This window comes from Microtus pennsylvanicus, chromosome 7 (assembly GCF_037038515.1).
Source record: "Microtus pennsylvanicus isolate mMicPen1 chromosome 7, mMicPen1.hap1, whole genome shotgun sequence".
In the NCBI taxonomy this organism is placed as follows: domain Eukaryota; kingdom Metazoa; phylum Chordata; class Mammalia; order Rodentia; family Cricetidae; genus Microtus; species Microtus pennsylvanicus.
In genome coordinates this window covers 81,788,935-81,811,242 of record NC_134585.1, presented here as the reverse complement: position 1 = coordinate 81,811,242, position 22,308 = coordinate 81,788,935, and the positions used below count along the sequence as shown (strand labels likewise).

General features: G+C 43.4%; 1 protein-coding gene and 1 long non-coding RNA gene across 2 annotated transcripts in view; one reads left to right on the top strand and one right to left on the bottom strand.

The window, feature by feature from the left end:
* Positions 1-22,308, bottom strand: part of LOC142854866 (uncharacterized) — a 226,639-nt gene that overhangs the window by 127,266 nt on the left and 77,065 nt on the right. Inside the window, exon 3 of the long non-coding RNA XR_012911380.1 lies at positions 12,194-12,328. This is a non-coding gene — a long non-coding RNA (uncharacterized LOC142854866). The remainder of the gene's footprint in view (positions 1-12,193; positions 12,329-22,308) is intronic.
* Positions 1,396-16,970, top strand: LOC142854865 (alcohol dehydrogenase 1-like). The gene is made up of 9 exons (XM_075981249.1): positions 1,396-1,434; positions 2,569-2,670; positions 9,270-9,408; positions 12,081-12,168; positions 12,281-12,500; positions 12,653-12,913; positions 13,829-13,964; positions 15,951-16,089; positions 16,946-16,970. Exons 1-9 carry the CDS (start codon positions 1,396-1,398, stop codon positions 16,968-16,970), a joined length of 1,149 nt encoding a protein of 382 aa, XP_075837364.1.

Here is a 22,308-nt window from a genome sequence, read left to right as displayed (position 1 = left end):
CTATAGAGCGGTCTCCGGGAATGTTCCACTCCTGTGCAAGCCGTGCAGAGAGCTCCACGGATGCAGCTTGGTGATGAGGCTACTTTTGAGTCATCCTTGTTGTTGCAAATAACACTCCACTTGTAGTGGCATTTCATTTGTATTTTAATAAATAAAGCTTGCCCGAAGATCAGAAAAGTAAAACGGCCCCAATGGCCAGCCTTACAGACCAGGCAGTGGTGGCACACACCTTTAATCCCAGTAGCCACACTAGTTTGCCATAGAAAGCGGGCGGTAGTGGTGCACGCCTTTAATCCCAGCCCTAGAAAGGAATATAAAATGGGAGGAGACAGCTCTCACACACAGTCTCATTCTGAGATTCCTGGAGGCAGGATCACCATTTTGGACTGAGGCAGAAGTAAGAGCCAGTGACTGGCTGCTTTGCTTTTCTGACCTTCAGGTTGAACCCCAATTTCTGTCTCTGGGATTGTATTAATCATGCTTCATTCACTCCAGCTAGTAACCCAAATAAAAACTCAGTAGTTCAACAAGTTGGACTCTGGAGCAGCCGTTCCTCCAGTCTGCTATCCGTCCCGTCTGGGGTAAGTACCTGTACGTTTAGGAAAGATTTATCACATACACACAAAAAAAAGTCTCATTGATTGTGCCAGTGAAAACCTAATGTGTGTGTTTTTGATGGTTCTTGTTTTCTCATTTGCATTAATGGTTGATGTCTTTTCCTTTCAAAGTGTTAAGATCTGCCGGGCTTGGTGGCACAGCCCTGTACTCCCAGCATTCGGCAGGTAAAGGCAGGTGGAGCTACTACAACCTGTTTGATTTCATTCCTCCTATTACGCCCACCCCTACCCGAGCATCCTTCACCAGTCTGTCCTTCTCTTTCCTCACAGTTTTGTACATCTCTCCTCATAATTCCATCCCTGCCCATGCCCAGACTTAAAACATCTGAAACAGGAAACAGTGTTCAAACCCCAAGGCAAGCTAATCCTATAATTCTTTAGGAAGGTCAGTCTCTGCACAGAAAGGCGTGATTAAGAACAAGTCGATAGCAGTTGTATTGGGATCAGAAGACACGATTGGCAAACTACTCAGCGGAAAATTCATTTCAGAATAGCTGATGTTTTTCCTTCATCTTTTGTCTTCACTTTCCATCTAAAACCATACTTTCCTTTTCTCTCCTGTTTATACTTCACCCATCTTTCCTTCCTGGCTTCAGGCCTGCCTTCCTTTTTCCATCTTTTGATTTGTCATTTCTTTCTTTCCCTTCCCCTCCCTCTCAGGTTAATGCACAGTGGTTGAGTCACTCTGGAGAGTAAGAAGACATCAGTGCTCACTCAGTTCAGAAGGTGAGCACTAGAGACGGAGAGGACCTCAGTTCTGAACCCACCAGAAGCAAAGATGGAGCAAGCCAGCCTCGCCATGAAAACACCCAGCAGTGTAAGTCAGGGTTAGCTCCTGGAATGCGGTCTCCTGGATGGTCGTAATTGGTAGTAGATATGCTTTGCTAATTAAGGCTCTGTTGAGAGCATGCTTTGCATAAAGGAAGAACTCCTGGTAGTTTGCAAGTCAGTTTTAGAAGAATCTCTATGAAAATCATAATAAAATAAGAACTGTTATCATTTAAAGAAACAGCTTAGAAACTTAGCCCCAATGGGAGATACTGTGATCTCAGAGGTAGCTTTCCCAGGGTGAGGCTCATCCATTGCACTGCACATATGCTGTCCCTTATGAGTTTCCAAAATTTTGGGGAATTGCATAATTAGTGATAGTGGGGGGGGGCTGTGTTCCCATCTTCCCTTTATTTTTGTGTTAAAGAGATAAGCAACTTAATCAATCCTGAAAAGTTTATAAAGAGTATGTTTAAATACTTATCTCCAAAATATCTATTAATAAAGGAAAATCAGTAGAGAAAAGCGAAGATTGGAGATTTGCAAACTAAAATGAATCAATGTTATAAGACAGAGGAAGTCAGTTATAATGGCAAATTGAATGTTCTATGCCCTATTTCACTAGGATGAACCTGGGCTAGAAAAGTAAGAGGGGAAGTGTTTCTCATGTTACTTCCAAGGTGCTGCTAGTCTTTTCTTACCAGGTTCTTTACGTGATAGAGTCTAATCTCCAGGTAAGTAAGCAATGGTAGAAAATACAAGGCAGGAATTTAAGCTCAGAGAGCAGAACTGGGCTTCATAAACCAACATTGGTACCTTGTGGCATTTTAAATACAGAGAAATCAACTAAGAATTCCAATCAGCTCTCTGAAGCTAAAAGAAGGTATACTATGATGTATAAGTACGATATATATGTATATATGTATTATATGTATATGTACATATGTACATACATGCATATTGATGTGAACTTACATTATAACATTTTGTTTAAGTTTTTATTTTAATCAGACATAAAAGATACAAGAGATTGTTTCCAATGAATAAGTAGCTGTTTTCCCCTCTAAAGGAGACAAACAGGATGGCTGCTCAGGGTAGGAAATGGGAACTGGACTCTTTATCTCACTGTTTCTTGTTCATTAGCAGTAACACACATCATAACTTCATTTTTGCATGCATCTAGGTCATCAAATGCCGGGCAGCTGTTGCCTGGACAACCAATGCCCCCCTTTCCATTGAGGAAGTTGAAGTTGATCCACCAAAGGCCGGTGAGGTCCGAATTAAGGTAAATATAAATGGTGATACATTGAGTAGATATAAACGTACATATGTGTGTGTTTACAATGATTTTTTTAATTTAGGAAACATGGTATTCTATATTAAAGAGAGTTAAGAGTTCCTATGATTTATACAGATTGATATTAGTGTCTAGTAATAATGCGGTTGTTGCATTTTGTTAAAATGTCACAATCCTAAGACAGATAAATACTAAGTGTTCGGTAATATTTTTAAAATACTAATAATTTTTGGATTTGAAAATCAAACTGGGGAGGGATCAGTGAAGTCACATAAAAGCCAGGCAAGAGGCATACATTTGTAACTGGGAGTTAGAGACAGGAGAATCCCCCGGACTTTTCTGGTCAACCAGTGAAGGCAAAGTGATGAGCCTCTGTTTCTGGTTCAGTGGGGAACCTTATCTCAAAAAATAGAGGAGCAAATGAGGACAGATATCTGGACTTCAACCTCTGGTGCATGTGTGGGCACACGCATGTACACGCACACACACACACACACACAGAGGAGGGTGGGGGAAGAGAGCACATACACACACACACACACACAGACACAGAAAGTTCTCTTTCTCTCATACACACAGGAAAGCTCATTCACGCACTCATAACTCATATACACACAAAGTAAGATCGGTGGAAATCAATACAACTGTTAGTTCCTAAAGCTCGCTTTTTGACAGTTACAGAGCTATTCTGATATATAACTATTAGGTGGCTATAGGTGTCCTCCCAGACTTGTGTTAAAGTGTGGTTGCCATTATAAAGATTCCAGGACAATGTCTCTAAGAAGTAAGTGTGTGGATCGTGGGGCCTTGGCCCTCACGAATGGATTAAAGCTGTTCCTATAGGAAGACATTTCTTACAGGCTCCTAACAAAAGCACGATTCTGCACCCACCTACCTCTTTATATCGCACACATCCATCTGCTGTTTGCCATGTTGTAACAGAAGGTGGGCCCTTGGGTGAGAGACCATGGTCTTAGATTCACCAGATTCCACAGTTGTGAGCCAAATAAACCGATAGGGTCAGAATGACATAATTGGTGATATTCTGTTACATCAGGAGACAAGAGACTCAGACAAAAGCAGTTGCTCTGCTGCAGTGGGAGTGGCTATGAGGCCCAGGCCCCCCTCCCACACTTGTTCCCTGGGAGGTTCTCCACTCCAGGTATGACAGATCTAGAGTTCTAGGGATTAATCACCCACCTTCTTCTGCCATTCTCAACTGTAGGAAAAGTTTGCTCTAGACAGGACCACCTCACCAGGGTCTGCTCCAGCCATCAACACAGAATCCCATCATGCGTGTGTTTTAGAGAAGATTTACTTTCTCACAGTTCCATAGTCTGGAAGTCTTCTAGATGAGGGAGCCAGCATGCCTGGTTCTGATAAAAGCTCTCATACTGGCATAGATAGATAGATAGATAGATAGATAGATAGATAGATAGATAGATAGATAGATAGATAGATAGATACATACATACATACATACATACATACATACATACATACATAGATGCTCATCTTCTTGCTGTACCTTTCTGTGAGAGAGAAAGAGGGGACGTGGAAAGGAAGAAGCTCCTGGTCTCTCTCTGCATAAAGACAGAAGCTGTGAATTCATGGCTTCATCTGAAGCTGACTACCTCCCTCCACGTGCTATTATACTGGGGACTGCTAGTCCTAATGCATCCCATGAGACCTAATCCATTTTAAAGATGTATTTCATTTTAAAAGTGTGTGTGTCTCTGTGTGTGTGTGGGGGGGGGGTGTACTTGTGTGCCGGTGCCCCCTAGAAGCCACAAATACACTAAAGTTGGAAAGACAGACAGTTGTGAGCTACCCAACTTTGGTGCTAAGAACAAACTCAGGTCCTCTGCAGGAGCAGAAAGCATTCTTAACTGATGAATCATCTCACGAGCTTCTCCATCTAGTCCTCTGAGAAAGACATTAAGCCATTCATGAGGGTAGTGCCCATGCATCAAAGACATTGCTGATTTTCAATACTTGCTATGCTGCGGGGTAAGACTCTAGCATGTGAACCTCTCATGAAGCAGACCACACCCAAACCATACCCAAGATCTTGGTGATAAGCATTTAAGAGAGGACTGGAAACTCTGTGAGCAAACAGCAGCAAACTCAACACAGAAAACCAGGCAAAGATAAAATTAATAGTTCACGCTGACACCACTGAATTTCTGCAGATCTAAAGCTGTGGACCAGATTAGACTGATTTCCCTCAAGACCAACCAGAGAGGGCATTTGAAAACAGCAAGCAAGCAAGCAAAAGGGCAGAGAGAGATGAGATTCTGGGGCAACTAGAAGCATCAAGTAAACAAAAGGACAGAGAGGGATGGGACTGCCAGGTAACTGCTTGGATCAATGGCCTGAATAAACAGACCAAGAAAACACACAGATAAACATCTCCCATCCGGGAAGAGCCCAGAGGAATAAAGAAAATAACATCAAAGTGAGCAGATTGCCAAAGCAAAAGAGCAATTTTACAAAGAATTTGAAACCTTCCAAGGATCAATTTCTGCGGGCCAGAAAAAAAAATAACAAAAATAAAGAGAATGTCTAGATAAAACTTGTTAGCTCTGTCAACATGTTCCAGGGGAAATATGCAGTCTGAAACTGATCTGACTGGCCACCAGCTCCATCCAGCTGTGGCATCTCTGTGCCCCCGAGGACAACTAAGTGACCTTTTGAATCGGAACAGTTAGAGAAAGAAAACTGTTGCAAAGAGGAAAAGGCAAGGAAGCTGTATAGGGCAGAAGAACCTTTGGAGATGGCTTCAAAGGCCTTTCCAGGTCCCTTTTTGCAATGTTAGCTGGTATCATGAGACAGCACGCGGGATGGGCATGGGAAAGCTGGCACAGAAAGGCTTGGGGTTCAGACTGTTTTACTGCTTGGCATGGAATTCAGGAAAGAACATCAAAATGTTACCCAGGTTTCCCTCCCTGTGAGTTCATGGAACAAGATATGCCCTAAAGTTCCTGCTGTATTGAACACATCCCGCAATTTGTAACAAAGTGCTAGAAAGAATTTAGTGTTTGCCAAGTTAAGGCAGTCGAGGCAAAATTATGAAGAAAAGAGAAACTCCGTGTTGTGTTCTGTGGGCACAATGATGTCACTTGAAGTTGTAACCTATTTTTCTCTGCAAGACTCAATAATTTTATGACCAGGTATTTTAATATAATAATTGCATTCATTCTTCGAGAGCCTCATGCATGCATGCAATATGTTTTGATCATATTCACCCCTGCCCACATCCCCATCCTCTTCCTACTTCATGTCCTTTTTCTTCTTAACAGTTCACTGGGTCCAGTTTCTGGGGCTGGTTTAGCGAGCTAAGCTTTTGTCCTGTACATTTTATGAGTAAAGTTTCAAACATCTAATTACCTAGACTAAGACTTTGTGTCAAATGAAAGGTGAAGGTAAGTAGAGAATATTAATAGTTTGTTAGGGTAGAACAAAGGCCAGTAGGTCATACTCTCCTGAGTTGCCTGTTAAAAAACTCAGGGCTACCCAAACCTGTTTATCAATCAGTAAGGGCAGACATACTGTCTCTGTTCAGTGCCTCCCGCCTAGGGCTTCTTTCTTGCCAATAAGTCCTGTCAATAAGGATAATTATGGGGGACTGGCTTTATGTAGATTTGACTCTGAGAACAAAGGTTTGACTGAGTGAATGCTTCCACACCAGGGCCCCATGGTGTGGGAGAGGTCATCCAGTTGCCAGTGCAGGATAAGTCAGGTTTACAGGATGATTTATCCACTGCTGGGATATTTTGGGATGAATCCCTTAATGGGAGGGAGAAAGCCGTGACTTCACACTATTTCTACAGAATTGACAGTGACTATCCAAACTATAGGTGTTCCCAAAGCTTTGCATATCAGGTTCCCCATAAGGTGCACACTTGTGGGTTTTTCTAGTGATCTGTCAGCTGTACTTTTACTTTATAATAGTTGTGGCTCACAGCACCAGTTTACGCTGCTCATATATGCACAGTGTGGGTCACTGGAGCACAGTTGGCCTACCCAGGACCATCCTCCTAAAGAAAACTTACTCATGTAGCAGCCATCAACTGTCAGTTGTTCCTCAGCTAGGCGTGAGCTTGGAAACCCTTCTCTCCTGGGATGCTAAATGGCTTCATCTTGTGCTGGTGACCACAGCCGCTGTGAGTTTATGGGTGCATCCATCCTGTCATGTCCAGAGGACACTGTTTCTCCCTGGTCTTCCTCAACCTCTGGCTCTTACTATCTTTCCAACCCCTCTTCCACAAGATGGCCCCAGCCTTGGGGAGGTGTGTGACGAAGATGTCTCACTGACAGCAGAGAGTGCCGTACATACTCTCTGCACTTTAACCAGCTGTGAGTTTCTTCATTAGCTGTCGTCCACAGCACAAAAAAAGCTTTGCTGAAGAGATCTGAGAGATGCCCCAATCAAGGAGTAAACATCATGTCTTTAGAGAGCAGGTTGATACTCTGTCCCTTTAGCAATAAGACAATAGGAATAGGTCTGTTTCTAGAGCCTATGAACTCCCAACCATGGGGTTTAGGCTAGATTTATATACCAGGCCTGTGTTTCTTCCTGTGGAGTGGGTCGGAAATGCAGTGAGAAAGTGGTTGGTGATCCCTGCAGCCTTTATGCCACCCCTGCACCCATGGATGCATCCTACCAGGCTGGTCATTATTGTCGCTTGCAGAGTTCGCAGATAAAATTGTTGATGGCCTTTCTCTCCCAACAACACACAGAGAACCTTCAGGACCATGAAAGCAAATGAGCGCAGAGAAAGCAGCCCAGTCAGCATCTGCTTGACTTTTCCATGACTGTGGTGTTTTCAGTAGCAGGAGCTTACCAACAGGCTCCTGGTGAGCAACCAAGAGCCACCACCACAGCTTATATTGTTTGAGGGGGTCTCTAAGTCACTCGTGACAGATAATTCAAGGGGGGGAGATACCCCCAGATCTGGCACTGGCACTGTCCCTTGAGCAATAATATTTGGCACCCTATAGTTTCTAGGGGGAAATACACACACACACACACACACACACACACACACACACACACACTTAGGAAGTTCATAAAGCAGTAGATTTCCATATAGATTTTTAAAATATCCTAGTGTTAATTATCCCTGCCCCACCCCCTACTCTGCCCTACCTTCCCATCTCCCTCTACCTCCTGTAAACCTCCCTCCTCACTTCTAGGGCCCACAGGTCTATCCCTCCTCCCGGGGTTCATATTGAGGACTTTCTGGCCAGACAACTTATTGCAATTTCCAGCTAAACATCCTGTTTGTTTCTGTGCTCCCTTTATCCCCTTGGTGATTAGCTGTAGGGCCTTTGTTTATTCCACCGTGGGCCTGGTAATTTCCCACCTGACAAAAGGGAATTCCATTGTACAGCCACTAGGTATATAAAGTTTTTCCTAAGCTTGAATAAACAGCATTCGGCATTCTCTCCTCACAGATGACCCACGTCTCTTGTGTGTTCCTTTAACCTCCAGGCCCTTGCCTGGCTCGCAAACGGTACAGTAGTGCCAACTGTACCATAGAGAGTAACTGTACCATAGAGAGTAATGCAGGCCTTACACTCATTAATCCCGTTTCCTTTTCACCTACATCCTACTATTCCTTCTCCTTTACGACATTTTCTTCCTCTCCCACTAGGGGCTTCTTTTGGTTTTCCTGGTGTATTAGTTAGGATTCTATTGCTGTGATAACGCACGATGACCTGAAGCACAAGCCTCCTTAGTCTTATTCATCAAAACCCAGAGTCAGATATTAGCGTGAAAGCTGAAAGATTGGAGAAGCAGAGCAGCAGCCCCTAGAGACTTCTTACCTCTACAAACTCTCAGACCAAATGGGGAGCAAGATCCATCTCCACCTCCCTAGTGCACCACCAATGCTCAGCTGTTTCTCTCCTAGACTGGCTCAAACTCATATAGCCCAGGGTGATCTGATCTTCCTGCTTCCTCCCAAAGTGCTGGGATTAAAGGTGTGTGATACCACTGCCTGGCCTCTAGGGTTAACTAGTGGCTGGCTCCTCCCTCTGATCTCCAGGCAAGCTTTGTGTGTCAGAACACAGACAAAATAGCATTCAACAATGAGCAACTGCAGCTTGGGAAGGAAAGGATTTATTTCATTTTACTCCTCTCGGATCACAGCCATCGCTGAGGGAAATCAAGGCAGGAACTTGAAGCAGAGGCCATGGAGAGGCGCTGCTTACTGGATTGCTCACTCCTGGCTTGCTCAGCTCACTCTCTTATGCAACCCAGGACCACCAGGCCAGGACGGCAAGGCCCACAGTGAACAGGACCCATCCACCTCGGTAATTAATCAAGACAATGCCCACAGACTTTACTACAGGCCAATCTGTTGGAAGAGTTTTTTTCAATTAACTTTCTCTTTTCCCAGTTATACTAGGCTTGGTTTAGTTGACAAAACCCAACCAGCACACCTGGCCCTACAGGTACCCCAAGTTAAACATGGAAATCTAAAGATTTGATGCCAGGATCCACATATTCGTGAGAACACAGTGAGTCTGTCTTTCTGTCACTAGGCATTTTATCTCAATGTATTTAATCATCTTTTCAGATTTTATACTCCGGGGTCTGTGGTACTGATAACCATATCCTGGAAGGGAAAGACAAAATGCCACTTCCTATCATCCTGGGCCATGAGGGAGCTGGGCTTGTGGAGAGTGTCGGACAAGGAGTAGCTACCGTAAAGCCAGGTAGGTAACTAAACGTGATATTGATGTTATCCAGGGATGCAAGAAGAGGTTTAGCTTTTCTGTCACTTAAGGAATTAAGAGGCAGGACTGGAGAGATGATTCAGAGGTTAAGAGCATTGGCTGGTCTTCCAGAGGTCCTGAGTTCAATTCCCAGCAACCACATGGTGGCTCACAACCATCTGTAATGAGATCTGGTACCTTCTTCTGGCATGGAGGCATATACTCAGGCAGAACCCTGCATACATAATAAATAAATAAATCGAAAGAAAGAGAGGGAGGGAGGAAGAAAGGGAGAGAGGGAGAGAGGGAAGAAGGGAAGGAGGAATGAATGAATGAATGAATGAATGAATGAATTAAGAGGCGGGGAAAGGTGTTATCAGAAATCACATGGAGCCCCAGCAGAGCTATCATATGATATCAAATGGTAACTGGGAAATCAAGGTCCTCTCTTGAGGTTCTTAGTTTTATTAATGAAAGAATTTAAGAAAAATCACAAATAGGCTTTAGGACAAAGAACAGACTCAAACAGAAGCATGAAGACAGTTTATTGGAGCTTAAAAGGAAGAACCAGGGCAGGCAAACTGGAAGGGGGAGGGGAAGTGGAGAAGAGAAGGAAGGAAAGTCACGCTGCTCCAACTGAGGCAGCATGGGGGTCAGCCCCCTTTCCCCTGAACACATACAGCCACAGGTCGAGGAGAGGAGCTTTAGAAAAACGACTAAGGAATCCCAAAGCATTGATTATGGGGTGTGAGAGCATCCTTACGATACAGCCAGCATCAGAGAGAAAAAGAAGAAATAACTATGTCTTTCCAGACCGGTCTCAGAAGGGCTAGCAGACCCCAAACTCATGGTGGGTATGGCAGGGATGGTGTTGGGTTTCAGGTGTGCCAGAAAGGAAGGGCACGCACCTTCAGATGAATCCAGTTTCTTCTTGTGGGTGCTCCCTAGCCAGGTTCCAGCTGTGCCCTGTGTATTAGCTTTAAAGGGATGGACAAGGACCTGTCTCTGCCCAGAGGTAGATTCCATTTTTTACAATGTAGCACCAATTCCTGTCCTAATTCCCACTCTGACTCTTCCCCCGGGGTAACATAAAGACCTCAAAACGCACCATATGTTGACAAAACCATTAATCTGCATCCAGACATCAGCTACAGAAATAGGCAACCTGGGTTTCAGAGCACAGGTGAAGACGGAGTTCAGGGGTGTGAACACTTACCTTCTTACCTGTCCTTCACAGGCTGTGCTCAATTCCCTCATGGAAAAATAGAATATTCATATTCTTCCAATTTTATTTTTGACTACAAGAGCCTAAAAGAATTCTTACCCATTCATCTTTATGGATATTATCTCACACCAGTCCACCCAAAATTAAACTAAGAATTACAATAGATACACTGTATCACAACATTGGTAAACATAAAACATGAGACCTATTCAGTACACACACGTGTGTCTGCACTAATGTTTTCAATTGTACAAACAGTAGTATCATGTGTAAGAGTTTCTCCTAGACTTTGTATTTCCTTTCCCCACAGTACAGACCTTCCTGTTTCGAACACTTGATAACATCACATTATTCTAACAAAAGTTTGTCATAGATTTTTTTTTTGTTTTCTTTTATGTATTTTGTGAGCATGCTATGCCAGGAATAAGGGTGAACACATCTGTGCCTTCCCATGATGTCAGAATGTACTGACTATCAGTAAGTTCACACGGCACAGCAGTTTGATTGGCAGGAACTTGCTAGGCGTTCCTGATCGCCTTGATCGCAAGCCCTGGCTGGGACACCTGTGAGTTGCTCCATTCCCATCCTAATTACGAATACCAACTCTGACCACATGGCACACAGCACACAGTACATACATCTGTGGCTATGTGAGGGTAGGAACTACAGAACAGTTATATGTGTAGGTTACGGAGGCAAGGCATTGCAGGGGACCTAAGAGGGAAAGCTGGGAAACTGAAAGACAAGCCAATAAACTGAGGCTTTATGAGGGCTAAGATCTCTGGATGGTGTCCTAGGAGCAGTCAGTTCCCTCCTTTCCCAAAAGGAGTCAAAAGCTGCTTGTAAAGTCATCTTTCGGGGCAATCCATCTGAAAACCATTGTTTTACGTGATACGGAGTAGCTCAGGGCAGGGCACAGACTGATCTCAATCACCTATGAAGCAATGCCCTGAAAAAGGTCAATTCCTTTGATTAACTTAGCTCCTTAATGACAGAATATGATGAAGGGCACAGGCCGCCTTTCCTTAAGTTCTAGTATGATACAGCACCTCATAATGAGTGCTGGTTCTAATTTAGCTCGTATATGATTCATTCTTCCAATAAGTATCAGTAAGCACAGATTCTACTTTTCTCCTGGAACACTGAGCCAAACAGACAAGCCTTGTATACCACAAAAACTGATTTCACTCTTAGATGTAGCTACTCTTGTCTTTGAACCTCAATGCCACGAGTTGCAAATATCTGAATTCTTTTCTTTTCAATCTTGCAGGTCTATTTATATTAAAATTAAATTTTTTTTACCCCAGAGTGGAATGATAATTAACTTCAAATACCATGCCCCCCTCCTCTGCAACAAATTGATGGCATCTGCTCTAACCAGTTCCCAATGGACTGTATTCCAGGTCTCCCCTGAGTTGGCATAACTTTCTCTATTCTTTTTCCTCAGGAGATAAAGTTTTAATGCTTCCGCTTCCAGAATGTAGAAAATGCATCTACTGCCTCCACCCGAAGGGCAACCTCTGTGAGAAAGAGAAGTTAGTTCCCATTTTGACTTTTTACCTCATTTGCTTTCCTCGGGAGAGAGGTTGACTCAGTCCTGAAAATGTCTTTTCATTTCTCTTCTTTGTTGCTCGGTCTGGGGAGTAGTATTCTCTCTCCGACGGGATTAATGTTGGATGGAACCAGCAGATTTACCTGCAGAGGGAAGAAAATCTATCATCTTTACGGGACCAGCACCTTCACAGAGTATACCGTGGTAGATGAAATTGCCGTGGCGAAGATCGATGCTGCTGCTCCCATGGATAAAGTCTGTATCATGAGCTGTGAGGTGCCAACAGGCTTTGGAGCTGTGTTTAATACAGCGCAGGTAAGGACACATTTGAGCTGTTTTCAGTGACTCTACGGGTAAAAGGGGAGCCACATGGCAGGAAGGCTCCTTCGGTCATGGACAAAACCAAAGAGGCCTCCCCCACTCCCTCTTCATTTCCTACTAACACAAGATCACCTCTGAATCTGCAGGTCACCCCTGGCTCCATCTGCGTGGTTTTTGGACTCGGAGGGATTGGCTCAGCCATTGTCATGGCCTGCAAAGCTTCTGGTGCTTCTAGAATCATCGGGGTTGACATCAATGAGAAGAAGTTTCCCCGGGCAAGAGCCTTGGGTGTCACTGATTGTCTCAACCCTAGAAAGCTCCAGAAGCCTGTCCAGGAGGCGGTGATGGAAATGACGGGTGTGGGTGTTGACTTTGCCTTTGAGGCCATCGGCCTCATTGAAACCATGGTATGTGTCTTGAGCACCTTTCACAAACACACTAACTTATTAAAGTCAGGAGTTTACTGCTGCTTGTTTTATTTGGAAGGGTGTTGCAAACTGAACCAAGGGCCTCCAGCATACTAAGCTTGGCTCTATATGTCCAGTCCTGATGAAGGGCTATGCATTTTTACCTAGCCTTTCTGAGCATACTGGCATGCCTTGCACTGTTCTACCCCCATTTCATTTGTAGATCAGCCTTCCCAGCTAATTAATAATATCTTCATCTTCAAGACGAAGATATTAATCTTAATGAATTTAAACAGCTTACTCTAGGCATCATATTAAGCATGCATGCTATTTGATCATAGTACGTCTCCCACATATTCCCCGAAAGCACACATCAGCATTGTTATCAAACTTGAAGAACACAACCTGCGCCGCAAGATTGCCTGGCTACCCGCCCTCCATAAGCCAATTTAAAGACCCAAATTAAAATTTCAAAAGTAAAAAAAAAGATGTAATCAATGTGGCCACATTGGGAAGGACCCAGTGAAGCCCCCAAGTCCATTTTCCAGGTCGTGAAGTGAGAGTGAAGTTGAAACAGACACATGCATTGGAACAGTCCTGGCCAAGGTTTGTTCCCACCCGCCCTTGGTCGGTCCTGTCTGCACTTCAGTCTCATCCTGTAAGGTGGGCCAGCAAGCTGTTCCAACTGTGAGATCTTTCTCCAGGAGACAAATGCCCACGCTGGCTGGTGCCCTTTTCCTCTCCTAGCCTGTGGTTCATGGGACAATACCCATTTCTTTGAGGCTGTTTGTTTTAGTAGTCTACTGATCCGATTGAGGGTCAAAGGCATCTTTAGAGGACCTTCATTTCTACCAGGCTTGCTACAAGTTACATGCAGAGCTGCTGAGATCGTAACCATTCTGTGTCTGCATTTAGGTCTCAGCGTTGAAGTCCTGCAATATGAGCTACGGAGTGTGTGTGATTATGGGAGTTGCTCCAACAGGTTCACAGCTCTCTTTTGACCCAATGGTGCTTCTCCCAGGGAGAACCTTGAAATCTTCTATTATGGGAGGTAGGCCTTTCCGTTTCCTTTCTCTTCCCAGAATCCTCTGCATGCTCCTCGGAGGGAACAGTGGGGAAGAGGGGAAGAAGTAGAAGACAGTGTATCAGAAAATGGCAAGGTGGGCTGTGCTCTCCTCACTATTTAGGAAGAAACTGAATGCTGGGAATACTAAACACAAATGATTCTGTTTTTGATTTATAGCTAACTGTCTATCTTTGTCCATTTTGTTGCTGTCAGTGTGTGTGTATGTGTGTGGTGTGGTTAACTTTCACAAAAAAAAAAAGAGGTTTGTTTTGCTTTGTCAATACATTTTTTCTTTTATGTGTATTTTACCTGCACGTATGTATATGCATCTCTTGTGTGCTTGGTGCCCTTGAAGGTTAGCAGAGGGTATCGGCTCCCTTGGGGCTGAAGTTACAGATAGATGTAAATGGCCACGTGGATGCTGGGACTTGAACCCAGGTCATCTAGAAGAGAAACAAGTGCTCTCGGCCAATGAGTCATCTCTCCAGCTTGTGTCAGGATAGTTTTATCAGAGCAAGAGAAAAAAGAAACTGAAATTCACATCAAAAAGGAAGCAATGAGCTTTGGATAGCCAAGATGACCTCAACTGTGTGCCACAGGGTGCAGACCCATGTCTGTGGCTGCTAAGGGATATCAGATACAGCCTTCTGGCTCAGCGCAAAGGACTATACGGTCTGCAGCAAGAATAGTACCCACTCAGTAAGACAGAAGCTGGGAAGTAAACAGCGGAGGGAGAATTGCCTGCTGAGCTATCACTGGGCCACTGGTTCCAATCTCTCTTTTATTCAGACAAGACACTTTGCCACCTTCCTCTCATGAGCCTGACATCCTGCAAGCTTTGTGGTCTGTTTCCTGCCAGACACTATGCTCCCTTAGAGGCTCTTCCAGGCTTTTAGAAGGACCCTAGGATTCCACACAACTGCTGGAAACTTGAACGTGTTTGGCTCCAGGTATCTGATTGACCAGCCTTGTGCCTGGCTCTCAGATCTCCAGACCTCAATTTTTGGCCTTGATTTTTACCAGCAACTCCAATCCCAAAGTTGAAATTTGAAAGGACCTTATTCCCAAACACCATGTGTGCCTTCTTGCTGTGTGCTGTGTGTTTATCCTAATCTATTAATGACACCAAGTGTGTGTGCGTGTGCAAAAGCTTGAGGCATGCCGGATACTAACAGCCAGTTATCTCACCAATTCATAAAACTCGTTCCATAAAAAGAGGAATTATTTCAATATAGATAAAAGAATCTTCTGCAGAGGCTGCCCCCTTGTTCGTTGTTATTCTGACAGGTTCCAGGTTAGTGAAAACCCTGAACATCAATTAATTATGCAGTAGTCAGATACCGTATTGTTTCTGCGGTACAGATGCTGAATGTCCTCTGAGTCTGTAACTTAGAGGTCCCCAGAATGGTGCTACCGAGAGAGAGGTTCTGTGGCCCTTTAGGAGGCGAGGCCTTCTGGGAAGTCCTTATGTCCTTGGGTGTGTGAGCGTCAATGAGACTGTGCTAAAATTTTCCTCTTCCTCTGTGAAAGGGAAGACAGAAATAAGAGACTCAGCGCAGTCACTCTCAGAGCCCCTCACCCCACAGCTGTCCTTTGTTTCCAGGACACTAACCACTTCCTGCCACCTTCACCTTCCAGCTGATGTTAGAGCCTCAGAGGAGAGGAGTCTGGTAAATCAGCCAGCAAGTGCTGCAGGAAACTGTTCACGCCCTGAGGACAACGGAGAGCTTTAGGCACATGGGTTATGGTGATAGTCATGAGAACATAGGTAATAGGGCTCTTCTATAGCCCAGGAAATTACAGTGCTGTCAGTGACTGGATTCTGCTAGAGACACACCATTGGCTTTGACACTTATAAAAAGGACCAATGAATGAACGGCTTTGATAATTTTAGAAATAGGCAATTGTGGGAGCCTTCAGTCAGCTCTGATAGTTTTCACATCCTGTTACTTTTGTCTTTTCCTTCTACAGGGTATAAAACCAGAGACGACATCCCTAAACTAGTGACGGACTACGTACAAAAGAAAATCAACATAGACGCTCTTATAACCCATAAGCTGCCTTTTGAAAAAGTCAACAAAGCGTTCAAATTGTTGCGAGAGGAAAACTGGTCAGTATTTGTGTGAATGGGGTAAGTGTGTGTGTGCATATATGTGTGTCTATGCATATGCACTTGTGTGTGTGTAAGATGTTCCTGGTGTGGTGACATACATAAGACTTTCAGTCAAAGTGTTATGAAGAATCCATGCTCCTAGTCGGCTCTCTGCCACCCTCATGATGACATGTGACAGTAAATGGTAATTCAATTGTCATGTGAATTCTTGGATATCACATTTCTATCTCCAACGCCAGCATCAACTGCAAGACCTCAAGTGTGAGAACTGCTCAGGAAAAAGTTTTTGCTTAAAAGATCAAATAAAAGGGAGAATAGATGAGCAAACTTCCCTACTATAAATGTTTTAGAATGGCGGACTTAGGATGCTTTGTGCTCTAGGGAACTTGCCAATATATAAAGCACAATGTGCATTGCTCTTCTCGATGACTAGAATTTGGAAATTATTGAGAGCATAGCACCTCAGTTGATGAGAAAACCAACAGCAACAAAAAGACTGACATTCCAATTCAAAATGCAATCCAATGGTTGTCTTCACACGGCCTTTCACAATTAGAAAACAGAATTGCTACTCCAGTTCCCACCAGACAGTGAGTGGCGAGAACTCACAGGGTGAAATGCACCTATAACCGAGGCATGACAGTTCAGGGCTGTCTCTTCCCGCACTGTCTGCTTCTCGTTATTACAGATATTTAGTATCTGTAAGAGAAAGGGCAGTAACAAGAGTAGATCTAGGAAATGGAGATGGGTGAGCCATTCTCTCTCCTAAACGGTAGATGCTGTAATTGCTTTGTGCTGTCTCCGTGAGCACAGACAAGTCAGTAACATCAGCATCGGCTCTTCTGTGTTTCAGCATCCGCTGCGTCCTCTCGCTCTAAGATCCTGACAATGTGCTACACTAGCATCCTCAGCAGGGCTATTTGGTGCTTCTTTACCTTCTTGAAGATCAAAATCAGAAAGACACGCATATGCAATGTTAACAAATTAAACTGTTAAATAAAGTTAACTATTTTTCTCTGTTCCCCTCCCTTCTGCCCCTTTCTCCTACCCTCTCCCATACTGTGGAATAATCTTTTTTTGTATAAGATGTGTTGTTCTCATTGCTTCAGTAAAGAGCTAAATGACCAATAGGTAGGCATGAAGAAGTTAAACAGGAGAACCAGCCTGGGACAACATTGGGAGGAAGAAGAGAGGGGTCGCCAAGAGACCTGGAGAAAAGTGAGGAAGCCAGGCAAATATCATGACAGGTCCCAAATAATTCAGTTAAAAATTAGGCCCCAGTCCCTGATTCTTGCAACTGAGCAGACTGTTTCTGAGGAAGTCATGAACAAAGGACAATCAATCTTTAAGAACCCAACAGCAGCTCAAGGTATTCTAGGCCTGAGCCAGCACCCCACCCCCTGCAAAGCTCCACAGCAGCCAAGGAAGAACACAGCCTGGAACTTGTCCAGGCCTGCCCCCAAATAGAAAAGCTACAGCCTTAGTGAGCCTTTCCTAGCCTTAGCCAATTAGAAATATACTAACATAATTGCCACTCACTTAAGCCAATCATAGATAAAATTACCTAACTGCCCTAGGAACTCCCCGTAGCTGCGCCTAAAAGAAGCCTTCATGTCCCTCTCAGGGTGGTCACCATTTTGTACAGGTGAGCAACCCCACATGCACGTGCTATAATAAACGCTCTGGCTTATTGCATACGTGGATGGTGGTCTTTTGTGGGACTTCTCCAGGACCCTAACAAGAAGCAAGGTGAACTTGCTGTGCAAAAAAATAAAAAGTACCAAGAAATACAGGTCAAGGTCAATTTAAGTTGTAAGCATTAGTTAGTAACTAGCCTAAGCTATCAGCCAAATGTTTACAATTAACAAGAAGCCTCTTTGTGGTTAATTGGGAACTGTTGGGAGCTGGCTAGGGGGACAGAAACATCCAACAACAAAAATCCTGGGCATATTATGTCAGAAACAGAGATGAGTATGCATTTGCCTTTGCACAAAGCAGAATTTATTGAATAACCATAAACACACAAGGGACCACAGTTTCAACAGCAGCAATTTGCCAGAAACATCAGCTTTTCTTGATAGTCCTGACAGTGGTGAGCAGGGGTCCTTTAATTGCAATAATATATTTACTACGGTTAACACTCAGATCACATATTACACATCACACAGAGTGTGTGTGTGGGGGGGATTATAGAATGACTCTTGTGAGTTAAGGGGTCACAGCAGACTTCAGGGGGTTTCAGAAGTCCGAAGAAGCAGAAAACCCAGTAGAAATAAATTTGCAGACAATGAAACAACCTGAGCTGTTGCCCCTGCTAGATCAGAGGTTCTCGATCACTCTAACACTGTGACCCTTTAAATCAGTTCCTCATGGTGTGGTGACCCCTCCAACCATAACATTGTTTGCATTGATACTTCATAACTATAATTTTGCTACTGCTGTGAATCATAGTATAAATACCTGATATGCAGGTGGTCTTAGGCAACCCCTATGAGAGGGTCGTTTGACCTCCCCAAAGAGATCACCACCCACAGACTGAGAATTACTGTGCTGAAGGGTCTATTAGGGCTGTTGTAGAGTCAGGCTTCAGGCTGAGTTGACAGTAGCTATAGAGACAAAAGGGCGGAACTAGGTCCAGATGAATACATGAGTAGATGGGCGGACAGCAGATCTAGGCAGGCGAACAGGCAGATGGGCAGGCGACAGTTTGAGTGTGCCATGCCAACAACAGGGACTGAGCAGAGCTGAAGACCCTGAGACAGTTCTGAATTATCTCCCTGTCTGTCTCTTGGTGCACATCCTAGGTGGTCAGTGAGCGCTGTCTCCATCTCTGTTTGGGTTTTTTAGAGACAGGGTTTCCCTGTGTAGCGTTAACTGTGCTGGAACTCACTCTAGAACAGGAAGGCTTCAAACTCAGGGATTCCCCTGCCTCTGCCTCCCACATGCTAGATTAAAGATGTGCACCACTACCACCAGGTATCTTTTTTTTTTTTTTTTTTTTTTGGTTTTTAGAGACAGGGTTTCCCTGTGGCTTTGGAGCCTGTCCTAAAACTAGCTCTGTAGACCAGGGTGGTCTCTAACTCACAGAGATCCGCCTGCCTCTGCCTCCCGAGTGCTGGGATTAAAGGCGTGCGCCACCCGGATACCACCAGGTATCTTAATGCTAGATGTCTGCCTCTTGATGGGACTCAAATGGAGGATTACCTCCTTTCCTTCACCTGGCATGATAAGTTCTTAGGCCTGCTCTTCTCTGTATGGTTTTAATATGTTCACCGTACAGAAGATGAAGGCAAAGTTTTGTATCACATAGCATTACTTATCTCATGCTACCTTGCACATGTAGTATCTGTCACATGAGTTCTACACACAGTTTCAAGCTTTTCATGTCTCAATAGCATCTTGAATCCTCCTAGGGATGTGTTTTAGTGTTGTAATGAGCCATAGGTCACCTGCACACTTTCCAATCAACTGGGCCTAAGAAACAAGCTGGTGTAGTTATCCTAATATCTAACAAAATAGACTTCAACCTAAAGGAAATCAAAAGAGATGAAGGACATTTCATATTCATCACTGGAAAAAATACATCAAGATGAAGTCTCAATTTTGAACATCTATACCCCAAATACAAGGGTACCCACATTTGTAAAAGAGACATTGCTAAAGCTTAAATCGCACATCAGACCACACTAATAGTGGGAGACTTCAACACCCCACTCTCAGCACTGGACAGGTCTGCCCGGCAGAAAGTTAACAGAGAAATAAGGGAACTAACAAAAGTTATGACTCAAATGGGTTTAACAGACATAAATTGACCACATACTCGGTCACAAGGCAAATCTCAACAGACACAAAAAGAAAATGGTATTAAACCCTGTATCTTATCAAATCACCATAGCTTAAAGTTAGAATTCAACAGCAATACAAACTCCAGAAAGCTCACAAACTCTTGGAAACTGAATAATGAGCAACTGAATCATCCCTGGGTCGATGAGGAAATAAAGAAGAAAATTAAAGACTTCCTATAATTCAGTGAAAATGAAAGTACAACATACCCAAACTTAGCAGTATGAACAAGAAAGTTCTTAGTACTAAAGGCCTTACATAAAGAAGTTGAAGAAATCCCACACTAGCTAATTAATAGAACACCTGAAAGTTCTAAAACAGAAAGAAGCAAATTAACCAGAAGGAGATCCCAGGAAAAAATCAAATTGAGGGCTGAAATCAATAAAATAGAAACAAAGAACAATACAAGAAAAATGAAACAGAGAGCTGGTTCTTTGAGAAAAGCAGCAAGATAGATAAACTCTTATCCAAACTAACCAAAAGACAGAGAAAGAATATCCAAATTAACAAAATCGGAAACAAAAAGGGGGATTTACACAACAGAACCTGATGAAATCTGGAGACTCATCAGATCATACTTCAAAAACCTGTACACCACTGGGCGGGAGGGGGGCACACACCTTTAATCCAAGCACTCAGGAGGCAGAGACAGGCAAATCTCTGTGACTTTGAGGCAAGCCTGGTTTATAGAGCGAGTTACAGGACAGGTACCAAAGCTACAGAGAAACCCTGTCTCGAAAAAACAAACAAACAAAACAACAACAACAACAACAAAAAACCAGTACTCCACAAAATTGGAAAATTTTAAAGAAATTGAAAGCTTTCTGGATAGGTACCACATACCAAAATTAAAGATCAGATAAACAATTTAAATAAAATTATAACCCCAAGAAATAGAAACAGTCATCAAAAGTCTCCCAACAACAATCCCCCCCCAAAAATCCCAGGACCAGGTGGCCTCAGCACAGAATTCTACCAGAATTTTAAAAAAGAGATAATTCCAATACTCCTCAAATTATTCCATACAATAGAAAGGGAAGGAACATTGCCAAACTTCTTTTACAAGGCTACAGTTACCCCTGATAACCAAACCACATAAAGATTCAACAAAGAAAAAGAACTACAGACCATTCTCCCTTATAAACATTGATGCAAAAATACTCAATAAAATACTGACAAACTGAATCCAAAAACTCATTAAAAAAAATCATCCATCATGACCAAGTAGGCTTCATCCCAGAGATGCAGTGTTGGTTCAACATACAGAAATCTGTCTGCGTAATCCACCATATAAACAAACTGAACGAAAAAAGCCACATGATCATCTCATTAGATGCTGAAAAGTTTTCCACAAAATACAGCAGTTTTTCATGATAAAGGTCTTGGAGAGAGCAGGGATACAAGAACATACCTAAACATAATAAAAAGCAATTTACAGCAAGCCAACAGCCAATATCAAATTAAATGGAGAGAAACTCAAAGCAATTCCACTAAAATCAGAAACAAGACAAGACTGTCCACTCTCTCCGTATCTATTCAATATAGTACTTGAAGTTCTAGTTGGAGCGATAAGACAACAAAAGAAGATCAAGGGGATACAAATTAGAAAGGAAGAAGAAGTCAAAGTATTCCTATTTGCAGATGATATAAGATACGTAAGTGACCCCAAAAACACTATCTGAGAACTCCTACAACTGATAAATATCTCGAGTAGTATGGCAGGATACAAGATTAACTCAAAAAATTCAGTAGCCTTCCTATAAATAATAAATGGGCTGAGAAAGAAATTAGAGAACCACCACCCTTTACAATAGTTATAAATATAAAATATCTTGAAGTAACTCTAGCCAAATAAGTGAAAGACCTGTATGACAAGAACTTTAAGTCTCTAAAGAAAGAAACTGAAGAAGATATCAGAAAATGGAAAGCTCTCGTATGCTCTTGAATAGGTAGGATCAGCATAATAAAAATGACAAAGTTACCAAAAGCAATCTACAGATTCATTGCAATCCCCATCAAAATCCCAACACAATTCTTTTTTTTTATTGAGAAAAGGAAAAAAAAGTATCCGCTTCCTCCCAGCCTCCCATTTCCCTCCCCCTCCTCCCACCCTTCTCCCCCTCCCCCAAACTCCTCTCCCCCTCCCTCTCCAGTCCATAGAGCAGTCAGGGTTTCCTGCCCTGTGGAAAGTCCAAGGTCCACCCCCCTCCATCCATGTCTAGGAAGGTAAACAACCAAACTGGCTAGGCTCCCACAAAGCCAGAACATGAAGTAGGGTCAAAGCCCCGTGCCAATGTCCTTGCCACACTGGAGCACTGGTCTGAGCTCCCAAGGTCCCAATGAGGAGCGGAAGGAAGGAGAAGATGAGCAAGG